General features: G+C 41.6%; 1 protein-coding gene across 2 annotated transcripts in view; it reads left to right on the top strand.

Moving 5' to 3' along the window:
* Positions 1-11,789, top strand: part of CC2D2A (coiled-coil and C2 domain containing 2A) — a 143,414-nt gene extending 131,625 nt beyond the window's left edge. For both annotated transcript variants that reach the window (XM_075066578.1, XM_032773944.2), the window contains 5 exons: positions 1,943-2,077; positions 5,830-5,952; positions 7,868-7,926; positions 8,486-8,663; positions 10,328-11,789. In XM_075066578.1, the coding sequence (XP_074922679.1) occupies positions 1,943-2,077; positions 5,830-5,952; positions 7,868-7,926; positions 8,486-8,663; positions 10,328-10,516 (684 nt within the window). In that variant the 3' untranslated portion in view covers positions 10,517-11,789. The remainder of the gene's footprint in view (positions 1-1,942; positions 2,078-5,829; positions 5,953-7,867; positions 7,927-8,485; positions 8,664-10,327) is intronic.
* The last annotated feature ends 638 nt before the right edge of the window (positions 11,790-12,427 follow it).

The following is a 12,427-nucleotide window of genomic DNA, read 5'->3' as shown; positions in this document are numbered from 1 at the left end:
CCATTGTCGTCCACCTGTAAATCCTCTTGGAAGTCACTTTGCATAGGTATAAATGTCTCCACCAGTAAAAGGAACTGGAGATTCAGGGCCTCTAATTCTTAAAGCAGTTAAATTCCTTCAGCAGCATGGGTCATGTTTGTCCCACTGAAGTGCTCGGATTTCTAAGCAACCAGCACTACTAGCGGGTTTCAAGGCCAATGGCCAAACTGTCTATAACTGCCCTAGAGGGCCTCCCTGAAGGAAGATTACAGGCATTCTCCCCTCAGACTGATTAGCATAGAACATGGGTCCTCAACATAAGCAGAGCTACAAAACTGAGTTTGGGGAAATCCATTCCCAGAATTTCACTCCTTTAGTTTGTTCTCAAGTATAGCAGTATTAGGAAGAGATTCTAGTACTCAGAATCCCGTTAATCTTGTCAAAACTTGGTGATGACAGCCCCAACAGGACATTCAGCCCATGTTACCAGGGAAAGGGCTGAAACCCAGAAAGTCCAGGTAGGGTTCATGGGTCATCGGGAAGTGGGGCAACTAGCTGTGTATGAGGGATTGCTGTTGGGATAAGCAAAAGAGATATTTAAGGCAGCTCTGTGTGAGAGAGAGAGGTGGGTGCTGGAAAGGTAAAGGAGAGGGGTATCTGGGGCAGCTGTCTATGGATGTGACTGCATGCTAGGGGAGGGGGGTTTGTGGCAAAACAGAGGGATGCCTGGTATTGGTATGGCAAATGCCCGCATCCTGCCTTGCCTTGCTCTTTGTCTTGTTGATGCTGTCAGCACTTCCCCGTTCTTGCTGACTGTTAATCTGGCTGGGATCCAGCAGAAGCAGGGAGTAGTAAAAGAGAACATAAAGAGGCCACCCAGTAGTGCTTGGTGGGGTTGTAGAATTATTGCAGAGAAGCCCCTTTAGCTCTGCTGGAATGCATGCAATTCCAGCAGGGCTCTGGGAATGCTATGGGGTTGCCAAATGTGCATCAGGCAATATGCAGCACAGCTGCTCTGTTAATTAGTCTTTCATACAGACCTACTTTTTACGTACTGGAGAAACATTTTTTTTTCAAATAACTTATAAAAAGATGCTTACTGATCCTTACTTGAAGCTGTCTCTGTAACAGAGACTATGAGCAGAGTCTCTCAGTTGAAATTAATACCAAAACTTCCCTGATCATTTACCGTGTTGTGCTCAGGGTATTGTAGGGTTCCCCTAAAAGTTGGTGACTTTATATGCTGGAGTACACATGCTATAAAGCTTTGTTTGAGCCTCAGCTCTGCACTTCTTTGTGTATTTGTGTAAGACTCATTCAAATCAGGCCCAAATTGGTACTTACCAAAAAACATTACTCCTCTGAAGGACGATTAGTACCCTATGTGGCATCGGTTGGTCTCAGACCAGTTCCTAGGGAATTAATAGAAGTCCTGCTGACAGTCTCAGCAAGGAGGCTAGGAATTTGAGTGAATGTGGAGACTTAACTAGTTTCTCAGTCTGACATCCTGCACAAGGATCAGGCCCACTAACTGGGCAGTGTGGAGTATGCCATGATTGTTCTCTGGCTAAACAGAGAACTTCAGTTTGTTATGCTCTCAATATGACAACTTTAATCAGCACTACATTTACTTGAAAAGGTAGAGGAAAGTGTCTTCTTTATTTTAGTTTTTAAAGTGCTGGGATGGAAGGGTTATTTGTGCAATTCTGATTTAAGCCAAAGGAAAACTGCGCACCACTTTAGCGGTTTAGAGTTATTTGAACATTAGTTATGGTGGTTGAATTGGATGAGTTGGCTGTTTGAAGAAAACTACTCCAACCAGCTAGAGAAAAATAGTTCAATTGCGCAATTTGTCTGTGGCTTCGATAATAAAGTGATACTGGCCTTTCAAATAAAATACAATACATTACATATTATCTTAGCAGAACTTTTCAAAAATGTTTTTCAATCTTTTTCTTCCTAGGGGACAACTGCATATGTATTAACTTGGGAGCAAAATCAGTATGTGATTTGGAATCCCAGTAATGGACGTTGTTATGGACAGTTTGATACTTTCTGTCCATTGCAAAGTGTGGGCTGTTTGATTAGCTTCGATAATGTAAGTGTTTCCAACTTCTCTCTCTCACACGCACCCTGTTGCACACACAGAAAATGGTGCTTACCTTTGTCATCCTCTCCCTTAACGTCTTGTTTCCTAGTGGATCAGGAGTTCCTGTATCAGTGCCAATACACTTTATATTAGTGAGTCATGTTATCAAATAGTGATTTATGCCATTCTTGAATTATGTTTCCGGCAACTTAAAAAGTTTTGCTTTAACTGTTGTATAAAACAGATTTTTACTTTAGTTTAAACAGATCGTAAATTATAAAATACTTATATAAATATAGCATACACAAGCAAAAAAACCCAACCAACTAAAAACTGTGCATTGTAGGATTTAATTTACCTACTCTTGCTTGATGTATTTGCTTAACTTTGTGACAAACAGCAGGAAGAGCAGCATGTGGTAGAGGCAAATCAGCATGCTCTGCGAAGCGAAATTGTGACTTGTAAACTACTCAATTTTCAAATATGTTAACAAAATAATGGATAACAGAGAACAGAATAACAATTTATTTGGAGGACTTTCAGAAAGCTTTTGACAAAGTCCGTCATGAGAGGCTTTTGAGAAGACTAGTCATGAGGTGAAAGATAAGTATTGTGATAAATTGGAAATTGTCTGAGACATTGACAGAGAGTAGAATTCGTCAATTTTCACCATTGGAAAAAGTTAAGAGTGGGCCCCCATGGTTCCATATAGGAATAATGTTTAATATAGTTATTGATTTTTTTTACAATGTGAACAGTGAGGTGGCAAAATTGGCAGATGACACAAAATTAGAGCTGTCGATTAATCACGGTTAACTCACGCAATTAACTAAAAAATCTTTGGGATTTAATTAAAAAAATTAATCACGTTGTTAATAAAATACCAATAGAAATTTATTAAATATTTTGAATGTTTTTCTACATTTTCATATATATTGTATTCTGTAATTGAAATCAGTGTATATTATATTTTATTATAAATATTTGCACTGTAAAAATGATAAACAAAAGAAATAGTATTTTCAGTTCACCTCGTACAAGTACTGTAGTGCAATCTCTTTGTCATGAACGTGCAACTTACAAATGTAGATTTTTTTTGTTACATAACTGCAGTTCAAAAACAAAACAATGTAAAACTTAGAGCCTACAAGTCCACTCAGTCCTACTTCTTGTTCAGCCAATCGCTAAGACAAACAAGTTTGTTTACATTTACAGGAGATAATGCTGCCCTGCTTTCTTATTTACAATGTCACCTGAAAGTGAGAACAGGCATTTGCATGGCACTTTTGTAGCTGGCATTGCAAGGTATTTACGTGCCAGATATGCTAAACATTCGTATGCCCCTTCATGCTTGGCCACCATTCCAGAGGACATGCTTCCATGCTGATGATGCTTTTAAAAAAAAAATGTGTTAATTAAATTTGTGACTGAACTCCTTGGGGGAGAATTGTATGTCCCTGCTCTGTTTTACCTGCATTCTGCCATATATTTCATGTTATAGCAGTCTCGGATGATGACCCAGCACATGTTGTTCATTTTAAGAACACTTTCACTGCAGATTTGACAAAACGCAAAGAAGGTACCAATGTGAGATTTCTAAAGATAGATAGCTACAGCACTTGACCCAAGGTTTAAGAATCTGAAGTGCCTGCTCCAAAACGTCTGTTAGTCTATAAGGTGCCACAGGATTCTCTGCTGCTTTTACAGATCTAGACTAACACGGCTACCCCTCTGATACAGAACCCAAACCACCAAAAAAGAAAAACAAACTTCTGCTAGTGGCATCTGACTCAGATGATGAAAATGAACATGTGTCAACTGCTTTGAATTATTATCAAGCAAAACCTGTCATCAGCATGGATATGTCCCCTGGAATGGTGGTTGAAGCATGTAGGGACATATGAATCTTTAGCGTATTTGGCACATAAATATCTTGTGATGTCGGCTACAACAGTGTCATGAGAGAGCCTATTCTCACCTTCAGGTGACATTGTAAACAAGAAGCAGGAAACATTATCTCCTGAAAATGTAAACAAATTTATGTGTCTAGCAATTGGCTGAATAAGAAGTAGGACTCAGTGGAGTTGCAGGCTCTAAAATTTTACATTGTTTTATTTTTGAATGCAGCTATTTTTTGTACATAATTCTACATTTATAAGTTCAACTTTCATGATAAAGGGATTGCACTACAGTACTTGTATTAGGTGAATTGAAAAATATTATTTTTTTTACAGTGCAAATACTTGTAATCAAAAATAAATATAAGGTGAGCACTGTACAATTTGTATTCTGTGTTGTAATTGAAATCAATATATTTGAAAATGTAGAAAACATCCAAAAATATTTAAATAAATGGTATTCTGTTATTAACAGTGCAATTAATCGTGTGATTAAACACAATTTATTTTTTTAATCACTTGACAGCCCTACACAGAATGATTTAGGTTAGTCGAGACTAGTGAAAACTGAGGAACTTCAGAAAGACTTAACATAGGGAGGTGATTCTGCAGCACTTTGGCAGATTAAATTCAGTGTTGACAAATTTAAGGTAATGCACACTGGAAGGAATAACTGGAACTGTTCCTACATGGTGTTGGGCATTGTCATGAACAGCTCAGTGAGAACCTCTGCTCAATGTGCAACAATGGTCAAACAACAAATAAAATACTGGGATAGATATGGATTGCGATAGAAAATTATATTGAAAAATAAAATGCCATTATATAAATGGATAGTCTAGTAGCAGATGCTCGTTTACCTTTTCTGATGATATAAAAACACGGGGATGGTCAATGAAATTGAAAAGGAACAAATTTAAAACTGTTAAAAGGAAATAGTTGTTTTATACAGCATATAATTAACTTGTGGAATATATTGCTACAGTACATCACTGAGGCTAAGACTGGATAATCTTTTCTGAATCAACACCCACAGCTATAGTAGCTATGATAAAAAAAAAATTATATAAATCTTCCTGCTTAAAAAACCCAGGGATATAAGCCAGACAGTAAGCGATGGGCTTCATTTATAGACAGATTATTCTGCAATTTTCCATTATAGGGCTTCTTGCACCTACACTGACGTGTCTAGTGTTGGACATGATGGAGAGCAGATACTGGATTAGATGAAATACTGATCTGATTCAATCTGGCAATTCATATGTTCCTAGGTTTAAAAAGTCCCTATAATATTGCTTCTGCACATGATACTTAAAACATCATTAAAGTGCAAAATCTAAAACACACACATGCAGACAGTCCAAAACATAACAAACTTGTATAAGAATATCTGGAAAATGTATCAGAAAAGTCAGCTGTTTGAAGTTTTGTGTATTATATCATATGGTCTCTTCATTTTTAACCTTTTAAAATTTAAAAACAAAGGGTGAATGAGAAAATTTAAGGTTCTAAATCATTTATATAATAATGAAAAGGCATCCCAGTGATACCTTTCTGATAGTTACATCTTGCATTGAAAGCCATGTATTTCATGTTAAACATTTGTGATTTTTGTTAACTGTGCAGCCTTAAATCAGCTGTAATAGATTGCAATTACATGCAGTATATTAACATATCAGATTCTTTGTAAAGAGACTTGAGGTGAGATTGAATATACAGGAAGGCTCTTGTTTCATGTGAATTTATATGGGTAAATCCTACTGTAGCTCTGGAATGTAGCGATGACCTGTGTTTTACCTTTGCATTGAAAAGATATGATACATAGTGTAAGCTGTTGCTGTTAACGAAGTTCTTCTCTTTTAGATCTGGTTTAATATCCAACAATATGATTCCCCAGTGAGGATAAATTTTGACATCAGCAAACCCAAATTTTGGAAATCTTTCTTTTCACAAAGCTTACCATACCCTGGTCTCTCAAGTGTTCAGGTATTATTGTACCTACTTAAGATTCATTTTGTAGTTTAAAACAATTACTAGAATATTTTAAGGGATGGAAGGTTTGACACGAAATCTTCATTCACCATATGCAGGTTTTCTCTCATTTAGAGTGTAAGTCTTTATCTTGCACTTTAAGGGTAAGCTACTTATTGTTATCATTATAATTATTATTATTATTGTTACGTTAGTTCAGCAAGCCAACTCTGTAATAATTAGGTCTTTACAGACTTACTCCTGGGTGAATTTTGGGCCATTTTGCACACATAGAATTCATGTCCCCTGCAGATTTCTTTGCTTCCTTGCACAAAAATGACTTCTGACAGGGAAACAAAGGGAAACTGCAAAAGTGGTCACGTGCCCCTTCCCAGCAATGTGGGTGCGTAGTTTCAGGCACCTGGAGCAGCTGCCATAGAGGTAAATCACTGTGGGATGGGGACGCCCTGGCCTGTGGCACTTACCCTGTGCCAGGCTTAGCTGCTAGTGCCAGCTGGATTGGAGCAGAGGAAGATGCAAGGAACAGCCAGAACTGGAGCAGAATCAGACCCATTCCCAGAAACCTGCACACACACACCCAGCTTGCTGTCCCCATTGCTCCTCAGCCATGGGGGGGAGGGGTCACTGTATGGGAAGTCCAAGTCCCATGCAGCTGGATCCCCCGCATACCCAGACCCCCTGGTGAACCCAGAACCCTGTCACCGAGCCCCCTGCACCCATTCTGCAAAGCCTCACCCCCTACATCTGGACCCCAACCCTGGCGCCCAGACCATCCCCCAATCATCCCCACTCACTTGAACCTCCACCATAATGAGCTCCCCAGCCCTTGCCCATCCCACTGAGCCCCAACCAGCTGCACCCAGACCCACCCCCCCACTGACTCCCTCCGCACTCAGACTCTCCCCTGCTGAACCCCCCTAAAGAGTCCCATTCCTCCTGCACCTGGAACCCCGCCCCCGCCCCTGCCCAACAAGCCTGCACATCCAGATCTTCCCCGCATCCAAATTGCCCCACACTGAACCCTCTCACCCCACAACTGAGAGCAGACCAGGGCTGGGGATGCCTGTAAGACTTTGTCTCTCTTGCTTGCTATGTTGATGCAACTGGCCCAGAGGAGCAGGACCCCAGGGTGTTTCTGGGGCAGGCCTGGCCCTTGCACCGTGTCACGGTCGGTGCAGCCTCACTGCTGAGTCCATGTCCAGGGGAGGATGGCTGGTGCTCTCCCACCTCTGTGCAGCCAGTGGCCTGTGCTCCCTACTGCCATGCTGGAACCTCCACATTTATATATTGACAAATAAAATATGCAGAATTTTTAAAAATTCTGTGCACAATATTTTATACTTTAGTGCCATATTCCCTCAGGACTCTACAGGACAATGTATCAAGTGACAGTATTTTATAACTGATCTAGTTTCATTCAGAATGGATGAATCTCTCTTGTCCTGAAAACACTCACATAAGGTGTGAAGCCAAATATGATTTGTGACATTTCTCTGTTAGCTGAGTCGCAAGTGAAATCCAAATAATATAGCCTCTGAAATCTAAGGAAAATGTCAAATTTGTCTTTAAAATATGAACAGGCCACGTCCGACCCCAAGCGCGCACTCTTTATCTAATCAAGCATGCAAACATCCATGGTTGACACCTACTGTCAGAAGGGACAGAATAACTTTGTGTACAAAATTCTAACTTCCAAATGTTGTTTTTCAGTCATTCATTTTTCTGTCGTCATGTAGTACATTGTGAAACACTATGGGCCTAATTTTGATCTCATTCACGCCGTTGTTAATCAGGAATAACTGGTGTGAACCCACATGAGAGGAGAGTGTGGTCCTGTGTTTTCATCTTTGATAACAAGAAGTCTTATATTCCAAGTAATGTTTAATCAATTCTTTTTTTTTTTTATTAGCCTGAAGAATTAATTTACCAGCATATAGACAAGGCTGCTGCATTAGAACTGCAGGGCAGGTAACTTTCCCTCTATAAATGTGTCTCTAACTCCACTAAACACTGTGAGCAGCAGCAGCAGCTCCACAGCCTGATTCACCACCAAAGAATGGAACATTCAGTGACCTTTCTCATCCAGTCTAGAGTGTAAGGAGCTGGAAATGGAAAAGTGTAACTACTTCTCGGGCACTCCATCAAGCATGCTCAGAGTGGCTTTTTGATCCTTTTAGCCAGGAGTGGGCTCTCCCTTCACTGTATCTGTATATTGTAAGAATAAGAATTAAAAGTTCAAGTGCCACACGGAGATCTTAAAAATCAGTCCTCCAGCATGTGATTTTTGGAGAGTTTCCTGTAAATCAGAACACTGTGGCATTACTGCTGTTGTGTTTATCTTTGAACTGCTTTGGGAACAGTGGGGAACTTACTACCCCAGTGCTTTCTACAGCCTGGGTAGCGTGTCTAGAAAAATAAGGTTGAGTTCTGTTTTCTGAGTGAGTCATCCAAAATTGTGAAGCCAGAATCACACCCTGAACAGTCAACCAGTAAGGTAATTATAACAAGTAGCTATATTTTACTGCAGGATCGAAAAGATACTGAAAGAGAAGATTATGGAGTGGAGGCCAAGGCATCTAACTCGTTGGAACAGATACTGTACCTCCACGCTCCGTCATTTCCTGCCTCTCCTGGAACAGTTCCAAGGAAAAGCTGTAGAAGAGGACCACCAGGCAGAACTGCAAAAACAGCTGGGAGATTACAGGGTACTATAATGAACGTCCATGTAGAGCTTATGTAATGAAACTAGTAGATGTTCCTCACAGTCCAGTATTAAACATTAGTAAATCAAATCCCTGATGTTTAATTAACAGAGTCACCTAGTATCCAAAGAATTATCATATGGTGCTAGGTCTTTGGTACAAGACCAGCCAATAGTAAACGCTTTAGAAGGCAGCAAAAAAAGCCTAACCAACCTAACCAGCCCAAATGAATTTAGGCAGTTCTGTTCTCCTAGAGCTGAAGTTGAGATTTTTTCCACTGCTCTGGAAAATTTATATTTATTCAAGTTTGAAATGGTTTTGAGTGATTATTAGCCAGGCTTTGGGGGGCCCTTTGTTTTGTTTTGCCAAAGGGGAATTTTGCCCAAAGAGCTTCCTCAGACTGCTCCAAAGCAGTTTCTCACTAAACTTCTGATAGTTTTTTAAACAAAGCACATAACTCATAATAGCCCCTAATAGGCTAACAGTTTTCCTATAACAGCCAATAACAATTTGTTATTCTTATTAGCAAAGTGTTTCTTGTCATAACAATAATAAAATGTCAGAGGCATCTAAACCTATGGTTGGCTGTCCAAACCGTCCTTCCATTTTGATAGCAGAACTGCAAGCATGCAGCTGCAGGGTCTTGCCTCTCAGGGTCCTAAACATTATTTGTAGGTATGTGATGTCTGGTTTTCAAATGGCAGTGGCTGAACATACAAGATGGCTGACTGCAGCACTGTCAACTTCTCGGTTACAATGACAGTGTGACTCTACCCCAGCATGCACCCCTCCAAGCTCCAACATCTGAGAGCTCTGACAAAGGAACTTCTGTACAGTACCAGCAAATGGGTACAAACGCTGCAGAGACAGCATTCCCACCCTCTCAGCTCAGGATCACCGTACCCACGTGCACTCTGCTCTAGCAGCTGTGCAGGGAGAAATCATCTGGCCCCGACATCTTGTAACTTCAGACGCATGATAACCAGTGGACAAATCATTTCATTTGACAGGTCTGTGAGACTAACCAGTGCTGCTGGTTCAGGGTTCCTGTTAGTGCAGTGCAGGGCTCTGCTGGTTGCCAATATGCACTGTTGCTTTTATTGCTTTCAATCATATTGTACCATATTCAGTTGGCAGCTGTGGAGGTGGCATAGTGAATTAGAAATGGACCCTGCAGTTGTTGTACAGTTTGGGGATGCTGTAGCTGGAGTGCGGGACAGCAGCAGACAAGTAGGGCTCAGGGACAAGCCATCACCACTAACTGATTGGTTCTCTAGAAGACAGCAGGTGCAGATGGTTGGCCACAGTAGAGAGGCAGTGGGCCAGTCTTGGAGTAGGGCCAAAGGGCTGACAGGAATTAAACATCCATTGAGGAAGTGGTGCATTGCTTAAACATAGTTTAAAGTTGGAGAAGGGGCATTAATTTTAATATGAAGTAGGCAGGTTATTCAGCATGTAATAATCTCGCCTCAGTCTAATAATAAGTGCTCTTAAAAGAAAAGCTGAACTTGCATCCACTGTGAAATTACAGGTAGTAGCCATAATTGCTGTAGCGTTTTTTACTTTCTGTACCTGGTGTAAAGCTCTTTATAGTCTGATTCTATACCTCAACTAATGAAAGAGAAACAGTCACTATCGCTAATGATTTTTTTCCTTAAATTCCTCAGGTTTCTGGATTTCCTATTCATATGCCATTTTCTGAAGTGAAACCTTTAATAGAAGCTGTGCATAGTACTGGAGTCCATACCATCGATGTTTCAAATGCAGAATTTGCTCTAGCAGTATACGTCCATGCTTATCCCAAAAATGTTCTCTCTGTGTGGATTTACATTGCTTCACTTGTTCGTAATAGATAAAAGTTTAGACTGGAATAAAGGCACTCAATGAGACAGCAACTCCCAATCAGAGAAACGCTTTAGTGTAAAAAAACATTGTCTCCAATTGTACATAAGGGAATTGTTTGGAGTATTGTTCACAGCCCCTAACAGTGAAGATGAAAAGCATAATAGTATTCTGGATATTGCCTTTGTAGAGATTCTGAGGCGTTTTTCAGTCCTTGACTTTTTGCCTACAAAGAGATTATGTGCATTATGTGCTGGCTTTTGCCTCTGTATACTATGAAACACTATGTATGGAGCAGAGCCATTCTCCAGCTTGTACATAGTTGTGAGGGTAAAAATGCCAGTAGACACTGGCAGCCTATACCCGCTAAGCCTCCCAGCACTGGTACTTTCCGAGCTGCTGTTGGGGTGGGAGATTTCTCCCCAAAATGTTAATTGTAGACATAGCTTCACCCCTCCCTCCCATCCAGGCATGGCCTCAGCAGCTTGGATAAAACACCTAAAGGAGGAACTCTGCCTACCCACTTTCAGCTGACACCAACCTGTATGCATCCTGTGTTGATGGTTCCGAAACTCTGTCCAGCTCCAAAACATCTGTTAGTCTATAAGGTGCCACAGGACTCTTTGCTGCTTTTACAGATCCAGACTAACACGGCTATGCTATGTCCAGTGAAGTTACTTCAGTCAAGAGACTGTGACGAAGTGGGGTTTTATTCATCTTGTGATGTTACATGTGAGTCTAGGGTGACCAGATGTCCCGATTTTATAGGGATAGTCCCTATTTTGGGGTCTTTTTCTTATATAGGCCCCGATTACCCCCCACCCCCATCCCGATTTTTCACACTTGCTGTCTGGTCACCCTATGTGTCTTACTGTCATATACTAATATTGTGTGTGCCTCAGTTTTTTCCTGTGTACTGTACCAATATTTCGGTGGTGAGAATTCGGTGTGTGGTTTTTGCTGAGGCCCTCGGGGCAGGTGAGGCTGCCCAGCAGTCTGCACCTATGCTATGGCAGTGGCCTTTGTAACCTGAGACCTGGGAGGGGTTGCGACCAGGTGACACCTTTTTGCCCAGGAAGCAGGATAAAGAGGAGGAGGAGGAGCAGCTGCTGTTGTGTCAGAGGTCAGCTCACTAGAAGTTGGGCCACCTGAAAGAGGAGGAGTCCAGACTGTCTGGCTCAGGACTTCCCAAGATGGACTTGGCTAAAAGTCACTGATTTCTGTGATAGCAAGCTCTGGTCTATGCTGTGTTCCTGTCAACTAATAAACCTTCTGTTCTACATGCTGGTTGAGAGTCACTGCTGACTGCAGGAGTTGGGGTGCAGGGCCCTCTGGCTTCCCCAGGAGCCTCACCCGAGACGCTGCGGGAAGCACATGGGAGGAAGGGGATGCTGAATGCTCTGAGGTCAGACCCAAGAAGGTCAAAGCTGTGTAAGCTTCTTGCCCTGGTGACAATATGCTCAGAGAGAGGAGGCCTGCTACACCACAGTCCTGACTGGCTTCGTATGGAGTAGTTCCAGAGCATTGGCTCCATGACAATAGGTGGCAGAGGTGGGATGAGCTGCACCCCATGGACAAAGCATTCTGCAGTAAGTGACTGGGGAGCAGTAAAACAGAGGGATTAGTGAGACACAGGCATGTTGGCGGCTCAGAGAAGTGTGGTTTCAGGCGATGGAGGAGCCTACGGCTTAACCCTGAGAGAGAATGGACTCCTGAAAAGTGCTGTTGTACTAAAGGAGTTCTCCCAGGGACAGTGGGGAGCTGCAAGAGCATCACCCTGTGAGTCCCTGGCAACTTGAGAACTGCGAAAGGATGGCTTATAACCATCTCCTTAAGAACACTAGAGCTGTGCTGAGGGAGAGGGCAGTGAACTGGAAGATTCACCAAGACACAACTAATTGCTTAGTTGGAGAATGATCACTCTA

Source organism: Chelonoidis abingdonii, chromosome 5 (assembly GCF_003597395.2).
Source record: "Chelonoidis abingdonii isolate Lonesome George chromosome 5, CheloAbing_2.0, whole genome shotgun sequence".
Lineage (NCBI taxonomy): Eukaryota > Metazoa > Chordata > Testudines > Testudinidae > Chelonoidis > Chelonoidis abingdonii.
The sequence above is the reverse complement of the archived record's forward strand: the minus strand, read 5'-3'. Positions and strand labels throughout refer to the sequence as shown.